Raw genomic sequence first — 22903 nt, 5'->3', positions numbered from 1 at the left:
CAGAAATTCATTTTTTGGTCATTGATATTTACTCCAGAAATTGGAATCGATGGTCAAAGGAATAGTCCTTTGACTATTGATTATATATTGCTGCAGATAATATAAATTATATTGCAGAGAAATAAATGGCGTTTTACTTCGGGTAATCTGTCTATACAGGGTGTCCCATATAAAACGCAACCCATCAATCACTCATCCATAAAATTTCAAAAGTCAAGCTTACTCCCCTACTCGTTACTGAAATGGACTCGTCCAACATCTGAACATCGCGGCGACACAGTAAAACACTACCGATAGTAACAATAATGCAATCATAACGTTCAGTGTATCGCTAGTGACAAGATGGTGTTTTCGCTAGATGAACGTGTTTTCATTGTTGAGTCGTACTTCAGTATGAAATCAGTGGTTGCAGTGCAAGATTTGTTTCGCCATAAGTACCCAGATAAACCAGCTCCTAACAAAACATCAGTATTAAGGTTAGTTGCAAAATTTAGAGAGACCGGTTCTGTTAATAACAAGGAACACAAAAGAACTGCATCAGTGTTGAATACAGATACAGTCACTGAAATAAAAGACCGATTACTCGCCTTGCCAAATAAAACGATCAGACGTTTGTCTGCTGAAATTAATTTGTCTAAATCAACTGTTCATCGGGCGACCAAACAATTGCAATTACGACCTTATCGCATTCAAACGGTTCATCAACTTCTTGAGCCCGACAAAGAAAAACGGCTACAATATTGTCAACAGTTCCGTCGATTTCTGCGTGAGGGAATTAATGTTATGGATTCGTTATTTTTCACAGATGAAGCACGGTTTCATTTGGATGGCTATGTAAACAGCCAAAACAGTAGAATTTAGAGTGCTGAAAATCCCCACGAAAAACAATTACACCCGCAGAAGTTGGGCGTGTGGTGCGCGATATCGCGGAAGAAAATAATCGGTCCTATTTTTTTCGAGTACACCTGTATTAATGCAGAACGATATTAGGATATTTTATTTCAGTTCATTGCACTCTTGGAAGAGGAAGACAGACACTGCTGGCTACAACATGACGGTGCGACATCGCACTACGCAGGTTCAACTTCTGATTTCGTTGAGGAATTCTTTGGTAATCGTGTTATCGGTCGAGGCTTGTGGCTACCAAGATCTCCAGATTTGACTGCGGCGGATTTTTTTCTATGGGGTTACCTCAAAGAAAAAGCCTACCTACAAACCACGAACACTTGAACAATTGAAAGTCAATACTGAACAAGCTGTATTAAATATCCAGCCCAAACTTTGAAAAAAGTTGTTAGAAACGCTGTAAAAATAATTGAAGCTTGTATTCAAGAAGATGGCGGCCACTTCCAACATTTACTCCAAATGTAAGGTAATGGGTGGTAATAATAAAAATTACATTTACATTTACACATGCCTTTTTATTATTTCAATACCTACCCAATATAAGGTTGGGTTGCATTTTATATGGGACACCCTGTAGAAGAGTTAGTATTGATCTGTAAGGAAAACTGTTCACCAGCACAATAGAATTTCAGAATTATCACTGAGGTCTAGGTCTAGGTCTTGACTAATTAGTTCGAGTCGATTTAAAGACTGCTGATGGTCAGTTCCAAAGACCTGTGCATAAGTTGTTTGCTGCCAGTGTCTGATAATAAATTGAAATAAAAAAAAATACTTCACTTGTTACTAATTGAGAATATTGTTAAAATAATTTACTAATTTATTTATTGTTTTTATTAATGTGCTTTAAATTGTGATCAATATTGTGGTCATAAATGTTACATATTATTAAGGTAATATTGTGTACATTTATCTTGCTCATATGCTCTTCTAACACTCTACTCTACAGACTACAATGCAATAAGTTATCATTTACACTCTCTATCTATGTAACAGCACCATGGTTATTCGTACCAATGCATGTAGGTTGATTGGTAGAAACTGGACTACCACCACTACCGTCACTAGACTAGTGGTTTGGTTTGGTCTGTAAAGGACTAGACTGGACGGAACAGGAGGGGACTGGGCTAGACTGGACGGGACTAAGTTGTCATATTGGAAAGTTTCTTTCCAAAAAGAGTTTTAATTTTTTTTAATATTAAAGAGCATATGTTGGATGCAGCTCTAATACAGCGTAGCATCCAACTAGCAATGACCCGTTGTTCTTTAATATAGTTTTGCCATTAAACATTTCAACTCTTAGGAAAGTTAAAACAAAGTCATAAACGTCCGAAAGCTGTAAAACCTGATTTTCTCACTTTTAAATGCGGCATGAGCGTAAACTTTTCAGTCATTTTTTTTTTTGTCTTCAGTCATTTGACTGGTTTGATACAGCTCCAAGATTCCCTATCTATTGCTAGTCGTTTCATTTCAGTATACCCTCTACATCCTACATCCCTAACAATTTGTTTTACATATTCCAATCGTGGCCTGCCTACACAATTTTTTCCTTCTACCTGTCCTTCCAATATTAAAGCGACTATTAGTCACTTTAAAATAATAATATCAGTCATTATAAAATAATAATAATTAAATAATCTATGAATATTAATGCCAGTTATCAATCTCTCACTCTTGGTACTCCAGGTAACGATTAGTCGTAAAAGTCATGTCTGGCTTCCTTGTTGGCCATTTGATCGACCCTCCTTTTCCAATCCACTTGTTTTGAAACCGAATATTTCATGCAACATGGACAAGGTTGCTGTAATGCGTAGAAAATTAATTCTTTTTCTTTAATTTCATCAATCTATGAAAAGACATAAGGTTCGGGCACATCACAGAAAATATGCTCAAACCATTTTGTACTTTAACTTCTTGTAGAAAATATTCTATAAAAATGAACGGGACCACAATAAGGTCATTCATCAGTCTGCACAAAACATTGACTTTGGGAGAATCACGCTGACGTTCTATAGTTTCATGTGGTGGTTGTGATCCCCAAATCCTACAATTGTAACGATATACTGACCCAATAATGTAGAATGTTGCTTCATATGAAAATATGACATTTTTCTGGCAATCCTCATTTTCATCAATGTTATTAAGCGTTAAAGCTGCAAACTCCAATCTTCTCACTTTGTTGTTTGGTTTGATTTCATATAAAATTTGTATCTTACACGCACATGGTCAAAGCCTCCCACAAAACACTTTGTATACTATATATTTAGGTATTCCTAACTCTAAACTGCGCCTTGCTAATAGATTTTTCGGGCTACGCATACAAGATGCATGAATCCGTTTCACATTCTGTTCAGATACAGACGGTCTGCTTGGTGAATTCCCTTTAAGGACACTTATGTGGACTGCTGGCAAATACAACAGGCCCTCGCTTTTTGTGGCGCAGGCTACTCGCACATGTAGTTAATTCAGTGCTTTAGTTTGGCGTTCCGTAAATCAGTTGCGTAATAATGCTAAATACTTGAGAATTTAACAACGCATAAATAATATTATTACTTAATGATAATTCACTGTTTAGGACCTCAAAAAATTGAGATTGTACACAAGTTCAAGTAATTATTATTTTAAAATGTTTATTACCTATTTTAAATAAAATTATCTATTAGTGTTAGATTAAAAAGTAAAAAATTAAAAAAAAATACTTTTTGTGAATATTATTATTTTTTTGTCTAAATGTGCAGTGTGTATAATATAAATTAATAAAAAAATAAAATGTGATATTTATTATTTCATTTAGTGTAAGTTGTTTATCTTGTTACCTTATTATTACTGTAAAATAATGCTTGAATAGTTTATTTCAATAATTTTAACAACTGGAACTATTTATATAATGATAACTTTTAAGTATAAAAATAAATAGTTGAGAATTATAATAAATATTGATACCCTGTTAAAAAATTAACTTTAGGATATCATTATATAAAATACTTATATAGTAAAAAAAAAAAAAAATGGCAATTTGTATTCCATATGAAATAAATTTCAAAATATTATTTCAACTAGCTGGAATACGAGTACAGTATCATGTATTTTCACTGGTAAAAAGAAATGTGCAAAGAACATTTACAGTGGCAATGAAATGGGTTATTTTTCAGTTTAATGCATATAAATTTTTACTGGATTAAATTTAATGATTTATTTATTACATTTATTGAAATTTATATCGGTTTTTAAAAACTATCTTATTTATTTTTTTTATAATCTACATCTGCATTAACAGTCCCTACTTAAGGTGGAAAGGCTTTTGAAATCTGAAGTTGTTTTTCTCTCTAGAAACCTTTATTTATAAAAGTGTGAAAAGTATACATACTACATACAGAGAACATGTAAAAATTATTAGCAGACTTGTTTTTTGTATTAAGTATGTTGTTTTTTATGGATTTGATTGCTACGATACAGATAGCACTGGTGTTCTTTGGTGGTGATCACGTCTCAGGAGTGGAAAGCTTGTCTATGTTAAGATTACACATTTGCACTTATATACCAGACTGCAAACATATGCATTGGCATCTCTGCAGAGTACTGTTGACATCATGTTACTTTGCTGTTACTCTATAACCTGGTATTACATAAATTTTATGTAACTTCTCCATTGTCTCAAGAAAAAAGTTCAAAAATGATCTTTCACATTTCTGATAAAACACTTTTAGAATTAGAATAGGTTAATTATACTGGAATAAAGTACTAAAATACAAATGTATTTTAGTACTTTATTTTAGAAGAGAGATCTCTTCTAATTACTGGTTCTACATTATTTAAAGTTAAAATGCTATTGAACTTTATTCAAACAAATGTTCACTGTTCAAAATTTATTATCATTTAATATTTTGTTTTAAATTATACTGTATGTTCAATTTAAAAAAAAAAAAAAAAAAATAGTGTCACAGAAGTATGGAAACTCCTCAATAACTTTAATACTGTTCCAGATAGAATACTGTAACTTTCGGGATAAGTTATTGGTTAGCTACTTTATCTTTTGACAAGAAATAGAATATCAACCCCTTCTTGGGGAGTGGTCCAGGGGTTGTAATTAAAATATTTAAAATGATAATATTCTTTGTGCGTTACATCATTTTAAATGTCTCTTGTTTTTCTTGTCAGAAAGACAAGAAAAATTGTATAAATAATAGTTGGTATGATGTCTGTACCCAAAAGGGTAAAGGGTACCAAAAGGGCAGGATAAAGTTTGGATGTTGAAAAAAAATTACATTGATAATTTAAGAAATTGCTGTCTCAAATGAATGAATTTATAAAAATTGTATTAAATGAATGTTAATGAATAAATTTATGTTTAAAAAATTCTTTGTTAAATAATGTTTTCTTATTTACTTAATTTCATTTTAATTAATGTTTGAAATGTCTCCTGTTGTTTTAGAGTTTACCAGTTGGTTGTAAAAGGATGATACTATATTCTTCAGTGATTTTTTTGTGCTGAGTCTTGAATTCTATTTTCTAAATCATCGATATCTTGGAACTTATTATGGTAACACTTTTTAAGTGGCCTCATAGAAAGTAATCCAGTGGTGATAAGTTGGGTGATCTCACTGGCCATTCTATTTGATCCTTTCTTCCAGGAAAAAATGGGTTTAAACAATTTTACATACCTGAAGACTGAAATGAGGCATGGGCACTATCTTGTTGAGGAAAATTTTTTGGAAGGTGGGGTCAATGTTTTGAGTGTTTGGGACGATATGGTGAAGAAGCAAAGCCTCATATTTCACTGTGTTTAAATTTCCTTCAATAAATATAGGCCCTGTCAATCGTCACCAACAATACCTGCCCATACATTTATTTTGACTGGATACTGTGTATGTCATGATACAAGTGTGGATTAATATCAGTCCCATTATTGACAATTATGGCGATCTACATTGCCATTTAAAAAAAATCTGGCCTCGTCACTAAAAACTATGTTGTTTAATAAATTAGGTTCTGCACAAATATTGTTCATCATGATTTTGCAGAACTCAAGTTTTTGATCATAGTCATCATTAAGTTCTTGCACCAAACAAATTTGGAAGGGTTTGAAATTTTCACTTTTTAATGTTCAAATCACTGAACTTTAATCTTATGTTCTTGTGCTGCTGTTCAAGTTGAGGAATGAGGATTCTCAATAAATTCTTGCATAATTTCTAATGATTTGTTGCAGATTTAGAGATTGCTGGTTTTACCAAATTATTAATGCTCTCTATTTCTTTAAATTGTTTGATTGTTTTTGATGCTGTACCTTTTGAAATAGGGTTACAAATATTAAATGTTGCATTGAACAATTCACAGACTTCATTGTACGACTAAACTCTATCACCAATGCCCCCTCATCATTTAAAGCGTAACCCTCTCCTGTTCACAAAGTGACATGATAGCAATGTTAGCAGGTAGCATAGAAAAAATTAGTTAAGTAAAAAAACAATTACAAAAAAGGTAAAAAATATGTAAATAACAAAAGTGGTTTACAAATGTAAAGAAGACAAAATAAATTAACTAATTGATCACAATAAATTCTCATAAGAAACTAACATTGTAATAATGAAGCACTCTAAATGGAATATTATGCAACAATGAAGTAAGCTTCATTATTGCAACAGTGTTAAAGAGACCATCAATGATTAGGTGGCAATATTCTTATTTATTTACTCATTAAATTGGAACTAAAATAATTTTTGTGTTAAAAAATGAAATTTTTGAATTCTTATAAATTTAAATTTAACTTATAATAAAATTTTAATTAAATTAGATTAAATTTGAATTTAATTCTGTTTAATTTCTTTATATTTAATTTTATTATTCGAACTTAGTAAATTTAGTAATTTTCAAAATCAAAACTTTATCCTGCTGCCATTTTGGCTATATTAATCGTACCAACTTTTGGTTTATGCCATTTTTCTTCTCTTAAAAGAGAGCTTTAAAATGATTTATCACACAAAGGGTGTTATCATTTAAAATATTTGAGTTAAAACCCGTGGGCCACCTGCCAAGAAGGGGTTGAAATTTTGTTTATCACAAGATAAATAGTTGACCAATACCTTATCCTGAAAGTTATAGTATTCTAACTGGAACAGTTTTAAAGTTGGAGGTTTCCATATTTTTAAATCTCTGTGCATATATATATATATATATATATATATATATACATACACACACACATACGAGGAGTGTTACAAAAAGTAACAAGAATTTTTGTTTTTTGGAAAGAATTTTATTCATCTACATTAATGTTATTCCCCTTCAAAATAATCCCATTAGATGTTACACTTATGCCAACACTTTTTCCAATCCCCGAAAAACTTCTGGAACTCGATATTTGAAATAGTAATAGCTCCTTAAGCGATTTGCTTTCAATCTCATTCCATGCTTGTAAAACGACGGCCCTTTAAGGTTCTGTTTATTTTTGGGAATAGAAAAAAGTCACATGAAGCCATGTCTGACGAATATAGCGACTGGGGTATCGTTACAGTGTTGTTTTTGGCTAAAAATTTACGAACAAGCAATGAAGTGTGAGCAGGTGCATTATCATGGTGCAAAAGCCATGAATTGTTTCACCAAAAATCTAGGTGTTTTTTTTTTGGATTGCTTCACACAAACGGCATTTAAGTTTTACTTATTCTTGAACTTATTGATTGTTTGACCTTGTGGCAAGAACTCATGATGCACTATGCCATTAAAATTGAAGAATATGGTGAGCATAACCTTCACATTCGACTGTACTTGTTGAGTTTTTTTCGGTCTTGGTAATCCAGAGTGCCTCCACTGGGATGATTGAGCCTTGACATCATATCAGTAAACCCAGGGTTTCATCACCTATTATGACACGTTTCAGTTGTTCTACATCGTTTTGACTTTATTTAGCGACTCCATAGCAACTTCCATTTGCCGCTGTTATTGTTCGAAATTTAACAATTTTGGAAGAAATTTTGCTGTCTTACATTTCATACCGAAAACATCTGAAAAAATTTCATGGCATGAGCCAATTGATATCCCAACATCATCAGAGACTTCTCTGATTGTGATTCAGCAATCATTCATAATCATTTCTTTCACTTTTTCCACATTTTCATCGGTTGTTGATGGGCTGGAGCATCTGGGGCGCTCGTCATCTTCAACGTCTTCACAACCTGCTTGGAAATGCTTACCCCACTCATAAACCCTTGCTTTACTCATAGCAGACTCACCAAAAGCAGTATTTAAAATTTTTAAAACATTGCTACACTTTATTCCATTCTTATAGCAAAATTAAATAAAAATTCTCTGATCCATTATTTACACAAATAAAAATTTGCCGATCGTACCAAAACACGTCTCCTTTTGACAGCTGACATCAGAGTAAACATCCAATATGGCTAAAAATGTGCAGATACTTTTCAGACATGTTTACCAATACAACAACAAAAAAATCCTGAGAATCGGACTAATACAACCCTTGAAATTTCAAAATTCTCATTACTTTTTTAACACACCTCGTACACTCGTATTTAAATTCTTTTAAAATTAAAGATAATTCTATATCTTTAATTCTATTAAAACTGTATTAAATTAAAGTAAGATATGTCTTATCTCAATATTCTGTTCTAGGTTGTTTATTTAATAGAATTTAAATATAATTTAACAATATAGAGGAATAATGTAAATCTTAAAAATATTAATTTCATTAATGTAAATTTTATATATATATATATATATTTAAACCATTAAAATAATAATAATAAACAGAAATGGGAAGTAGAACACTGAGAAAAATTGTGTCACTGCCTCAAACTTAGCCAACGTAGGGAGAACATTCACTTGGCACTGAAAGTGTTGTAGTATCAATTCCAAACTCCATTAAGTGCTCTATTTATTTGATCATCCAATCATTTTGGAAGACTGAGAAAAAGTTGATAATGATTTCAAGAAAAATTGAACAGTTTGTCACTAATATTTCTTATACATTATGAAGGTCAATGTCAAGGCAAATAGCTTATAACAGGAGATAAAATATGTGTATTCTGTCTATCACACTATCATGAACAAGTGGATATCAATGCAATACAAACATTCATTGTCAGAAAAACTGTTAAAACATCATCAGTATAAGTTATGATAATTATCAGAGCAGGAATGGGTTAAATAGAAGGAATCTTTCAGTCTAATACAGTTTAAAGAGGAAAAATACAGGTGTTTTTCATATTTTAATTATACTGTTGAGGCAAATTTTAAGAATTATTTGGAACAAGTGATTAAATCCAGAGAAGAAAAATGTTTGGTGAAAATAAATAAATTCATTCAAGTAAATTGATCAAAATAGATAGGTATGTAACAAAACTAAGATGGCTGAACATAAAACCAACTAGCTGATGAGGAATTCGTGTTTACCTACTTAAGTCACAAAAATTGTATCCTCTTATTTAAAAATGTCATAAAGATAATTAGTTCAATTATAAGAGTTTTTATATTGCAGACAAAATTACCAAACAAAAATGAAGTAGATAAAAAAAAATTTTTTAATTGCACTAAATACCTGTTGTGGAGCAGTATAATATTATTGTAAAAAAAACCCTGATATGTGAATATAAGCCATTGTATTTATTACATCTAATGGTTATTAATTTGTTCCAGATTATTAAAATTTTTAAAGAAAAGTGTGATAAAAATCTTCTATTAAACATTAGTATTCATTATCAATTATAATGACCATTGACTGTGCTGCTGGCTAATAAAACATTGATCAATATATTTATAAAGTTATTAGTTGATAAAGTTGAGAATACAGAGTTGAATGCGCATTTCAATTTGACTATGACCTTGACTTAATTCAAACTAACTATTCCTGATCCAGTGCTTCTAATTAAAACTAGCAACCAGCATACACAAGGTATGTCAATAAAGTGAGAAAATTTTTAATTCCTGTATCTAAATAAGTTTTCTATTTTGACATGAATGTTTCTGCTATTTTCTTTTAAGCAAGACATGTAATTTTAATTTTTAAAAATAACCCTTGACTGGTGGGCACCATTATTATCTATGCACTCTTGTATTCTTAATAAAACATTTCCTATTATCACCATAATACAAATGGTGTAATGCGAGCAACTTTGTGAATTTTTAATTTTAGTTGCTGTTGTTGTTTGCAGTCCCTCGACACACACGTTGCACTTGAGCAAATTCCAAACAAAAAAGTTACATATGGACAAATCAAGAGGTCTATCCGACCAAACAATGTTCCCCACTTTTGGGTTTGTTACAGTTTGAAAACGTTTTCTTAAAGCAGTAATAGACACATGAGCAGTATGACTTGTTGCATCATCTGCTGGAACCACTTAGGTTGAGAAAATCAAACTAATTCTTGTCTCAAAAATGTTGTGACCTTGCTTATGTAACCACCTGTAGTAACAGTTGTTGCAATTGCTCAGTAGCCTTAAAAAAAGAATGGTTCAATAATGTCATGTCAAATATCATACATGACCATATCAACTATTCTGCATATTTATGTAGCCATTCAGGTGAAAATGAGCTTCGTCTGACCAAAACATATGTGGTTTAGGTTTTCATAACCATCCAAAATGCTGCAAAATTTTTTGACAAAAATTTCATGCTAGCAACCAAATCATCTTTTAATTCCTAAACAATTTGAATTTTATAGGGGTAAAACTTAAAACCTTATGAGATTCAGTGGATGATTCACTAATCTGATCAGTCTTCTATGTTTATTAAATGGTAATAAATAATTGACAATATGTCATCAAGCTCAGTCCCCTTACCTAAGTGTCAAATGAATAACCAACCTTTTAAAATTTTTTGTTGTGCAATTTACATGCTATGCGTGCATTGATTTCTAAACAAAGTTTACTTTTACCTGATCAAATTTTGGGGAAGTTTATAAATTGTATCCCCTGATCTGGTGATTCTGCTACAGGTGGAGCATATCAAAGTGTAGCAGTTTAAACAGGATGTAAAATAACAAATTTTCAACTATCAAAGCAGAATGGAACGCAGGAGTTTCAACATTTCTCACTACACATCACAGAACCTGGACAGTGTCCCTTGCTGCTGTTTGATTCTATAATCAGGCGTGATTCAAGGATTATTTACTGTCTGTTATAGCTTTTAATTTTTATTTATTTATGGACATATGTGGTGATTTGTGTTCCGATCCTTATGGACCAGCGTTCTCAATTGATTCCAGGGTCTGACTGTGGGAGATAAGCTTTTTGAGCCTGGTGCTCCTGGGATGATTCCCCTTCAGTCCGTTCGCTGAAGTCCTTTCAGTACTGGCACCTTTTGGGCAAGCAAGAATACGCCAAAACGGGGCCCTAGTTATGTGGAGGGAGTCAATGCGCTCCCTTCTCTGGAGGGAGTCGCATGTGCTGATTGAATTAAATTGTAGGTTTTAAGGGTGGTGGATAAAAGTGTTGCAGGTCTTCATCTTCATCTTCTGTGACTGCCCTTCACATTGCTACTCTGCTGGACTCTTCTATTGGACTCCAGTCTGTGATGGCAAGTCGCGTTGTTAGTCTTCTTTCTTCTTTTGCCTACACTTTCCATGAGTCGGCAGTAATCGAATTACACACCAATAACCTCGATAATCCTGTGGCCCTCAAGGGCTGAATGGGTCAAAGTACAGGTTTCTTCTTTCTTTGGTCTGCTGCTGGTGGCTGCTTGGCTCATTCCCTCTTCTTCTTTTTTGAATAGTAAGGAAATAAGGAATGTACAATGGGATAATTATTTTGTGGTCGCAGTTTGGGAGCGGTGATCACCTTATTGTTTGAAGTTGTAAGAAGCAGAGTATTCAAACATCATGAATGAATAAATCATCCAGATACACATGTGTCCGGGAAGGTATTAGGGGCTAACTGAGGTGGCTGTGGAATCTGGAACAAAAAAAAAAGAAAAAAGTACTCGATACACCAAAAATGGCGTTCGCTCACTGTCTGCGTCCGGTGAAATCGTGGCCATTTACTTACCTCTGGGCCTATCAAAGCCATTTTTTATTATACTACAGATTTCTTTCAGTCATTATTCACATGACTGGTTTATGCTTTTTATTCTGTTCAGATCTGTTAATATCATAAACATATTTGCTACATAAAATTTTTATCTTACTCTTTAGATTATAGCTTTTACTAAATTTGTCACAACTTTATTAAATTAAAGTGTCTTAATGTATAGACTGGATCATCAGCCTAATTTGTTTCTTAACAAAGTTATGCCACAAAATGTTCTCCTTTCTTTATATTAACTGACACCGTTTTGTTTCATACTTTCAACAAACTTAGTTTTCCGTACCTACCTATATATAACATTAATTTCAAAGGCAACAATTCTTTTTCCATTTTGCATTTCTTACTGCCCATTTTTCACTATAACAAAATGCTATACTCCACAGAAATATTTTTTAAAATCTAATATTTAGATCTACATTTTTCACACTTCTTTTTCAGGTGAGTTCGTACTTAAGCTGGTCTATTTTGATGTCCATCTTCTTTCAGTTTTTCATAATTTTACTACCTAATTAATCGATTTTTTTGACTTTGTATAATATACTCCCTTATTTTAATATTTGAATACTCATTATTCTACTTTCTGTCACATTTCATTACCTTTGTTTTAATCTTATTTAAATTCAAACTGAATTTTTTTCTAGTAATAAATCCATACTATTCAGTATTGGTTGTAAGTTAGTTTTCAATATCAGCCAAACAAATGATATAATCAATGAGTCTTAAGATATTTAAGATTCTTAACATATTTAAGAAAATAAAGATTTTATTTTCTCTCCTTTGCTAGCTACTAAGTTCTCAAAATTTTCTTTCAATTACTACAGAATTTCTTCTCCATATGACATGAAGTGAATCATTTTTGTCTCACTCCTTTCTGAATAAGTTAGTCTTTCTTCATTTTCTACTCCTTTAATTAGCATCTGATTCTTATCCAGATTATGTAAAATTTTTACTTTCATTTCATTAGATAATGATATTTCATTAGAAAAGCTAAGATAATTGCCACTGCAGAAGATGATGAAAGGAGTTCTCCTTCATGAAGAAGCCTGAGAATAAATTGTTTTGGTGATCCACAAACTGCCCAGATTTTTTTCCAGACAGTAGATGTGGGAGTAGTATGTGAGATGGTGTTCATGTATTTCCTCCTAGCATCCAAGAATACCCAACGACACACCACTCCAACCTTATAGTACAAATTTATATGTTCATCTATAGGGCTGCAGTTAAATTTACATAGTACCTGTCGTCATTTGCTAATAGCACTTTGGCAATCATCATTCCACCAAGGAACGGAAGGGCATGTAGGGTTACCTGATATGTGTGGGATATACCTATTAGCATTCTCGAGTATTATGGAAGTAAAAGAGGAAAGTTGATCAAGGACACCTGCGCCACCAACATACTGTTATGAGCAGGCTTTATGGTAACTGTTCCAATCTACCTTTTCAACAATTCCTCTCCGTGGCCTTTTTCACCTCGCAGTCGACATCAAAAGCAATAATAATTGGACTGTGATCGCTACCATAAAAGTCATCACAAACAGACCAATTAAGCCAAGGGAGTAAACTTGGCGATAATATAGAGACATCAATGTTGGCAATGTATCAAATGATGAGGACATGAATGTGTGTGACCCATCATTCAGCAGAAAAAGGCCTAAGTCTTGTCTCACTCTGTTTACCATATTTCCTCGAGAAGAGCAAAAAATTGAGCCCCAGAAAACATGGTAGGCATTGAAGTCTCCTACTATTAACAACGGCGATGGGATTTGCATGAGGAGATTTGATATTTCTAGAGCATAATTTAATTAGACAGTCATATCTCTCATAGAAATAGCCTCCAAGTGTTAATGCACTTGTAAAAGATGCGTTTCTTGGAAGCACATGATTAATGGTTCATATGTGCGCGCCAGTACTCTAATATCCTCAATGCGGTACAGAAGAACTTTAACATTCATAAGTAAAGGTAGAGAATGTCAGGTAAATATATAAAAATTTAGTTGTATGTAATGCAGTTTTTCTTTTTTGTATTTTTTATGGTAAGGAACTCCAATGCCCTGGGGTCAGACAGTTCCTCAACAATATTCTCCAGTATACAAGTTGATGAAGGAGGAGATTTTGAAGAATGGGAAGTTGTAGACAACAACCCAGAGGGGGCGGTCATGGGCTCCCTTAACAGGAAGCTTAGTTGATGGCTTACTGCCATTCGTGATTATTCCTGCTCGCACAGGTAAAACTTTGGGGACAGGGTCTTTCAGATGTTTTCCATGATTGGATTCACTAACTGCAACTAACGACTTTTTATTCATCGTAGTCAGCTTCAAAATAGTGATTGTATGTGACACAACTTGATCAGACTACAGCTGAACAAGTTTTTTTAGCTCACTGCAGGATCTGCAGTTTGATTCCTCCATTCACAGGAGCTTTACTTGATGTCACAGCGGCGAGACATCTGGTTTAACGATGTTTCAGGAGCCAAGTGTCATTTTATATTCTCTTTGGGCAGCTAGGAAAGAAAGTTTCTGCTCGGTATGGATTTTTAGAATTACCTTCTCTTCTTGAAAACTTGGGCAATCTTGAGATCAAACTAAACGTGATCCCCACAGTTTGCACATTTTTCTTCCTCCTAATAGTCAGTGTCCTTGTGGCCTTCTTTCACACATCTAGCACATATTGAAGTGAAGAATACAGAACAATTAGTTTAACTAGTCATGCATCAAAAATCTTAACTAGAATTCTATACAGAAGAATTGAGAGGAGAGTGGAAGAAATGTTAGAAGACCAATTTGGTTTCAGGAAAAGTATAGGGACAAGGGAAGCAATTTTAGGCCTCAGATTAATAGTAGAAGGAAGATTAAAGAAAAACAAACCAACATACTTGGCGTTTATAGACCTAGAAAAGGCATTCGATAACGTAGCCTGGAATAAAATGTTCAGCATTTTAAAAAAATTAGGGTTCAAATACAGAGATAGAAGAACAATTGCTAACATATACAGGAACCAAACAGCAACAGTAACAATTGAAGAACATAAGAAAGGGAGTCCGACAAGGACGTTCCCTATCTCCGTTACTTTTTAATCTTTACATGGAACTAGCAGTTAATGATGTTAAAGAACAATTTAGATTCGGAGTGACAGTACAAGGTGAAAAGATAAAGATGCTACAATTTGCTGATGATATAGTAATTCTAGCTGAGAGTAAAAAGGATTTAGAAGAAACAATGAACGACATGGATGAAGTCCTACGCAAGAACTATCGCATGAAAATAAACAAGAACAAAACAAAAGTAATGAAATGTAGTAGAAATAACAAAGATGGACCACTGAATGTGAAAATAGGAGGAGAAAAGATTATGGAGGTAGAAGAATTTTGTTATTTGGGAAGTAGAATTACTAAAGATGGATGAAGCAGGAGCGATATAAAATGCCGAATAGCACAAGCTAAATGAGCCTTCAGTAAGAAATATAATTTGTTTACATCAAAAATTAATTTAAATGTCAGGAAAAGATTTTTGAAAGTGTATGTTTGGAGTATCGCTTTATATGGAAGTGAAACTTGGACAATAGGAGTATCTGAGAAGAAAAGATTAGAAGCTTTTGAAATGTGGTGCTATAGGAGAATGTTAAAAATCAGATGGGTGGATAAAGTGACAAATGAAGAGGTATTGCAGCAAATAGATGAAGAAAATAAGCATTTGGAAAAATATAGTTAAAAGAAGAGACAGACTTATAGGCTACATACTAAGGCATCCTGGAATAGTCACTTTAATACTGGAAGGACAGGTAGAAGGGAAAAATTGTGTAGGCAGGCCACGTTTGGAATATGTAAAACAAATTGTTAGCGATGTAGACGGTATACTGAAATGAAACGACTAGCACTAGATAGGGAATCTTGGAGAGCTGCATCAAACCAGTCAAATGACTGAAGACAAAAAAAAAGCACATATTGATGTGTTCGGGCAAGTAGTTGTGGTATTGCCATACCTTTGACATTGGAAACACCGCCGTGGGTTAGGGACAAATGTCGTATTCTAACCAATAGGTATACTAGTTTAATTTTCTCTGATGGTGTGAGAAGGTTGAAGCTTAAAGTAAGAAAGGGACTGGGTTCTTCCATCCCTCTCTAATGTTTCATTATTTGCTTCACCTCTGTAACACCTTGGGGGCATATACAACAATAGCCTCTCGCACTTTCGCGATTTTTTCCGGTGTTGCGCTTGTTGATGGTCTTCCTGAATGCTCATCTTCATCAACTGTTGTTCGTCCATCTTTGAATCGTTTGTACCACAAAAAAGTTTTACTTTTAATCATAGCATTGTACGAAATGCCAAATGCTTCCACAAGCATGCGATGGGTTTCTGCACCAGTTTTTTTAAACATGAAGCAAAATTTGATGCAGGTTTTTTGCTTCTTAAAATCTGCCATTTAGAACTTTGCCGAAGCAGTAAAACACAACGTTACACAACCGCACGAAAGTCAACAATGCAGCCTCTCACTGTCACAGGTGTTGGAACACTGATTCACAAAGAGTACTGTTAGCCACATCTAGCGGCAGCAGGTCGTACCAGCAGTTTTTCGCGCGCGAAATTCAAATTCTGCGAACTTTTGGGTAGCACCTCGTATATTGCGTCCTGTTCAACAGCTACGCCTACTACAGAACACTGTATCTTGCCTTGAAGGTTGGTCCAAGGTTACTGGCTTCACATTTTCACCCGAGAAAACAAAATGTGTAGTCTTTTCTCACCAAGTTGAAGATGACTCTTTTGCCACAGTAAACAACAAACTTTGTTATATCAAAGATACTGTGTTACCAGGGGATTCTTCCCACAGGAAAATTCACAGCGAGGAAGTGGTCCTCTGCTGATTGCAGGTAGGACATATGAGAGCCACTCATGGGTACCTGGTGTCAGTGGAAAATGCACCATAATGCATAAGATGCGACTGCTGTCTAACTGTGCGCTACATCCTTGTGGACTGTACGTGTTATGTGGCCTTTGTCGTAAATTTAAGTTGCCCAGGAAAATTCGTCAAAATTTGAGCAATGACAAGGAGGTTCTAAGCCGGGTGTTGTTATTTCTGTGACGGATTAGTTTAGTGCATAGAATTTAATATAATTTTTATTAGTTTTTTAAATTTGTTTTCTTTAGTGTTCTGTTATCCGAAAGGGGGCCTATCCACTCTTATCAGATTTTGTTGAATTTTATTTGTTTTATTTAAATTTTATATCTTTTTGTTTGTTTTTATTCTTTGTTTCATTTTAAATTTATTTCTCCTGTTGTTATTCAGACTGTGACCTTATTTGTGGTATTTTTGTTTTTTGTTATTATGTGTAAGTTTTGGTTTTTGTTTTAAATATTGTAGTTTTTAACTCTTAACTGCATGATGGTATTCTAGTTGTACCACTTGTTTAAGATTTTTTGCTCAGCGACATAGTGGTATAATTTTACAACCAGTTGTTCTACTACGTAGTTCTAGTTCTTTTGAATCAATTGTGACCGACCCGGCTATCGTATGAACCACTCGTTGTGAGAACGATCATTATATGTTCGTTTGAGTTTATCGTGTTCTGTCATAAGTTTCGTGTTGTGCTTGTGTTTTTTTACGATTTTGCTGCGGTGTTTTTGTACTTGTTCAAGTAAAAAAATCAAAAAGTTAAGTAAATAAAAATAATTAGTTATATATATTAATTTTTATGTAATTATTGGGTACGAATGTGATGGTACTATACCAGTACCGGTGTGCAGAAGAGCAACTTTGACTAGAGAAATATAGAATGTATGGTTGTTTGTTAATATAATAATTATTATACACCTATATGATCTCTCATTGTTCTTATCTCTCAAATTTGCTTTATTTACAATTAATATTGTAAATTTATACTGTGCTATTGGTTATAATACAAATTTTACATATTTTTTCAGATTTCAAATTGAGTTTCCTGAATGAAGATGATACATTTCGTATCTTGAAATTCCTTCTGACCTGGAGTCTGAAGATGGTTTAGAGTGTGAACCAGATGATGATGAGGACGTACAAGGTGAGAATGTTCTAATGAATTTAAATAATGTAGATTCTGATGATTTTGTTGTAGTGGAAATGAATGATATTGAATTAACGGTCAATGATCAGATAGAAAATGTACCTGTACAACCACAAGAAAATGGCCAAGTTGAAGCTGCTGAAATAGAGGAGCCAGTGTGGATTGATGGTTGTATTCCAGAAATCTAAATTGAAGAATTTGTTGAAAATACTGGACCAACTTCTGTTATAACAAAGTCCAACTTCAAAATCCATCAACAATTGATGTTTTTTGAAAAATTGTTCCCAGATAATCTTATAGAACATATTACATTCCATACTAATTTATATGCCACTCAGTTATGGAAACTATATAAGCGCACTGATGCCTCTGAAATCAAAACATTTTTGGGAATGAATATTTTGATAGGAGTTAAAATAAATTCTGCATACAGAGATTACTGGTCAAGCGTGGCTGATTTACATGATTCATATATTTCAAGTATGATGCCGGTCAACTGCTTTAGTTGGCTGCTAAACCAATTACATTTTAATGGCAATGTGTTACAACCTATTAGAGGAAGTGAAAACTTTGATAAGCTGTACAAAATAAGGCCAGTGTTGAATATTTTAAGAGAAACATTCAAGGCATGTTATAATCCGTCAAAATGTCTGTCTGTTGATGAGACTATGGTCAAATTCAAAGGTCGTAGTAGTTTAAAACAGTATAACAAAGCAAAACCAATCAAAAGAGGATATAAAGTATGGATGTTATGCTCAGATGGGGGGTACAACAACAAATTTGAATTATACACAGAGAAAAAGAATAATGTTGTTGAAAAAAAAAAATTGTAGCTAAAGTTGTTAAAAACATGATGCAAGATCTAGAAGGCAAGAATCATCATGTCTACTTTGACAATTATTTCAACAGTTTTGAGTTGCAAATTGATTTGATTAAAAAAAACATATATGCATGTGATACAGTGGTGTCAAACAGAAAATTCTTACCTGACATGAAAATTAATCGCGAGATGGAAAGAGAAGAGCTTGATTGGAGAATCTCTAATAGTGGTATCATGTTTATGATCTGGAAAGATAACCGAACTGTTCACATGCTATCCAACTTTCACAATGCTGATATTTCTCTTGTTCAAAGAAGATGCAAAGATAGTCGTGTGAATGAAGTGTTGAGACCTTTAGCCATTCAGTATTATAATGGTAATACAGGGTCATTCACGGGAACCGGATGTTTTTAAAATAATCATAAAAAATTGAATATTTACTTTAAAAAAGTTTTATTGGTACTGAAATACTTGTTAAATCAAAGCATTTGTTACTTACTCATGAACAAAAAATTATGTCCGGCAAGTGATGTCCATTTTGGGCAATACATTGTTGTAGCCTTTCACGGTAACTGGCCTCAATTCTTTGCAGCATGTCTACATCAATCTGGATGACGTGATGACGAATTGCGATTTTTAGGTCCTCCAATGTACGCGGTTTATTGCCGTACACACGCGATTTCAGAAACCCCCACAGAAAAAAATCACAACTACTCAAGTCGGGGAACCAAGGAATGTCGTCGAATCTGGACACGATCCGTCCCGGAAACAAGTTACGGAGAACAGCCATCGTTGCCCTCCTGTGTGCGCTGTAGCTCCATCCTGCTGGAATAACACATTTTGAAAATCGATTCCCCGGTTTCGTAACTGAGGGATGAAAAACGTATTCAACATCGCAATGTAACGATCAACTGTTACAGTTAAGGCAGCGTCATTTTCTTCAAAAAAATACGGTCCAATAACACCGACCTTTCCTATTGCACACCAGACAGTCACCTTTGGGCTATGAAGTGGTCTCTCGTGAAGCCGATGTGGATTTCTTTCTGCCCGATACCGGCGATTCTGTTTGTTGACTAAGCCATTCAGATGAAAATGGGCTTCGTCACTCATTAACGATAACAAATTTTTATTTTCTTCAAAAACGGTAAGCATTTGTCGACAAAATTGTAATCGCTACGTGTAATCTTCCTCGTTTAACTGCTGCACGACGGCTATCTTGTAAGGATGGAAATGCAGGTCTGTATGCAGAATTCGTCTTACTGTACTTGTGCTCGTTTGAAGCGCTGCTGAATGCCTCTGAATAGAGCGGCGTGGGCTTCTGACAATGGCTTCCCTTACTCGTTCGATGTTCTCCGGAGTGGTAGCAGTTCGTCGGGGACCCGGTGGTTTTTCTTCAATATTGAACCGCTTGTTCTAAGGTTGTTTACCCGTCGCAATATTGTGTTACGAGAAGGGACACTTGCATTACGATGGATATTAAACTGACGGCGGAAATCTCGCTGAACAGCAGTTACGGATTCGCACAAAACTGTCATACGCGTACAGGCGTTTGTTTAGCGTCCACGGCTCCATCTCAACGACTAAAATGTAAATGCTATGAACAAAGGAAACGTCAGACACCAGCCACATGCCCCTCTCACCACAAACGCCCGAGTACAACCCACTTCAAAAACATCTGGTTCCCGTGAATGACTCTGTATGAATAAAGTTGACCTGTTCAACCAATTTAAAAAAAAATGGAGTTGATAGAAAAAATAAAAGGTGGTACTTACCCATATTTTGGCATCTTTTAGATGCTTCTATTATAAATTCTTATCTGATATGAAAGAAACTGGATACTGAAAAGGTAACACTGAAAAATTGTAGCCGGAGTATATCATCACATCTAGTATCTAGTGCTGTACTGCGACAGGCTACCAAAGAGGCCTTATCTCCAAAAGGTTTATCATTTATAAAAGCAAGAACAAGAGTGGTGCCAAGTAACATCAGAACAGAAAGTACTGCACATCAACCTCAACGTTTTACCTATCGCCGTTGTGGCATGTGGCACTTCAAAAAATCAGGTCTGTACTATGTGGATGTGTGATTTGCAAAGTACCATTATGCCTTAGAAAAGGAAAAAACTGTTTTAGAGATTACCATAAGTAAAGAATTAGATTATATGCAAGATTTATTTAATAAAACTGAATTATTCTGACAGATTCTTTAGTATTAATGTGTTTTAGTTTTTTTTTTGCTTTAATGTTATTCTTTTTTAGTTTTTTTTGTCATGTAATTTATGTTATTCCTTTTTTCTCTTTTATTTATTTTACTCTGGATGCTGATAACGTGAAAGTGTTTTTCGCCCAGAAAATAAAAAATAAAAAAATGAAAGTTTGATCTAAGATAAATAATATGATAATTTCGATAATAATAATATGATTTTATGAGATTCATCAAATTGATGAAGCTGCTTCTAAACTTAAAATATGATAGAATACATTCTAATTTTGATACCACTCAAGATTAATGCACTACCCTAAAGAAAGGAAACAAAAACACTTATAGTAGGAAGATGAGTATAACTTAATTTAAATATGAAAAAATTACATAAATCTTTAAAAATATAATTAACTAAGTTTTTGTACTTCTTCAAATAAATGTTAGCTGATCTGTTGCAGTATCATTTAATTTTTTATAATAATTTTGCAACATATTAGTAATTATATATGGCTAAGTTAATGAATAAAATATTGTATTAAAATGGTAGAATATTAAAATGTTGAAAAACTGCTAAAATACTGAAATAATAACTGTTACAAAAATATTGTTGAATGCAAACTAACAGTAAAATGAAATAAAAAAAATTCATTTTTGCTTTCTTTCATTTTCTAGTGCAGCTTTTGTAATTTTAGTTACTAATTTGCAGTTTTAGTTATTAGTAACCTAAAAATAGTTATCCAAAATGGGTTTCATTATCAGTTGTCTTATCAAATTTTGCATGAAAAGTACATCCCATTACATAAACTCACTTTGCTATTTAAAAATTAAAGATTAGAGGCGAATAGCAATTTCAAACTTTCTGAAAAATAGTAATTTTGTTGTTGAACAGATCTACATTTATTTTATTTATAAATATTTTACTCTCATAAAATTTTGAAATATGAAGTCATTTTTGGACTTTTCTAACAGCTAATAAAATTGTAACAATTCTGATTTGCATATTGGCAAAACTAATATACAAATACAGTGGTCTTTCATAAAAAGATTCGTAGAATAATACAAAGAATTTATAAATAAAACTACATAATGTTTTAGATACAGTTATCTGCCTTTTGTTTCTTGAAACTGATATCCTTCGGCAGTTAGATAAAATACATCATTATGTAATCAAGGCATTGTCTAATCAAGGCATCATTATCTAATCAAGGGATTGTTGAGGGAAACTACTGTAACGAATGTTTAAATCCTTTAATGTAATAGTTAATGTTTCTCCCTTTGCTAGATTAATATTTGTCTGATAGTTTGTCTATCTCTCCAGCTTTCCTCACATGCACTTTACATATGAATAGCGTATCTGATTATTAAAAACTTGGTAAAAGTTTACTATAGTTTTACTTTAAACTTTATGTAATTTTATCAGAAAACTTTTACAATATATCTTCTCTTTTGAGAAACCTGAGTAAAGTTAGGTGTGTACAGCTAATCATAAACATGAAACATAAACTTCCCTGATCTTGATTTTCTGATGTTATTTGACATGAATAAATGCAAATTGAACGCTGATTAACTCATTTATTATTGTTTATTAGTTTTTAATAGATTTATTATAAATAAATATGTATTTTTATTTGTAAGTATAACTGAATATATTTCATGTATATCCTTTGTTGTTTTATATTCCCAAATTTCTTATACCATTTTTATGTTTGTTCTAAATACAATTTATCTTTTTTGTTTTTCAGCCAGGAAGGGCAAATCCTGACATTACCCTAAGTGTGGCATTTTTAGGACAGCCAAATATGGAATTGGAGCCCTCACCTCGTATTCTTAGTGTTCCTCCTCCAGATGATCTCCTTAGAATGTATGCATTACAGTGTACTTCTATTAATTAACTATAAAAAAATTTTTT

At 33.2% G+C, this 22903-nt stretch overlaps 1 protein-coding gene across 3 annotated transcripts in view; it reads left to right on the top strand.

Annotated features, from left to right (window-relative positions):
* The first annotated feature begins 9696 nt into the window (after positions 1–9696).
* LOC142320359 (venom dipeptidyl peptidase 4-like) overlaps positions 9697–22903 on the top strand; it is a 32833-nt gene continuing 19626 nt past the window's right edge. For 2 of the 3 annotated variants that reach the window (XM_075358067.1, XM_075358065.1), the window contains exons 1-3: positions 17462–17583; positions 17854–17969; positions 22737–22855. In XM_075358067.1, coding sequence (XP_075214182.1) covers positions 17949–17969; positions 22737–22855 — 140 coding nt within the window. In that variant the 5' untranslated portion in view covers positions 17462–17583; positions 17854–17948. Of the gene's footprint in view, positions 9809–17461; positions 17584–17853; positions 17970–22736; positions 22856–22903 lie in introns of those variants that run through there. The other variant, XM_075358066.1, reaches the window with a different exon arrangement.

Source organism: Lycorma delicatula, chromosome 2 (genome assembly GCF_047948215.1).
Source record: "Lycorma delicatula isolate Av1 chromosome 2, ASM4794821v1, whole genome shotgun sequence".
Taxonomy (NCBI): Eukaryota; Metazoa; Arthropoda; class Insecta; order Hemiptera; family Fulgoridae; genus Lycorma; species Lycorma delicatula.
Note: the sequence above shows the minus strand (reverse complement) of the source record. Positions and strands in the feature narration are given on the sequence as shown.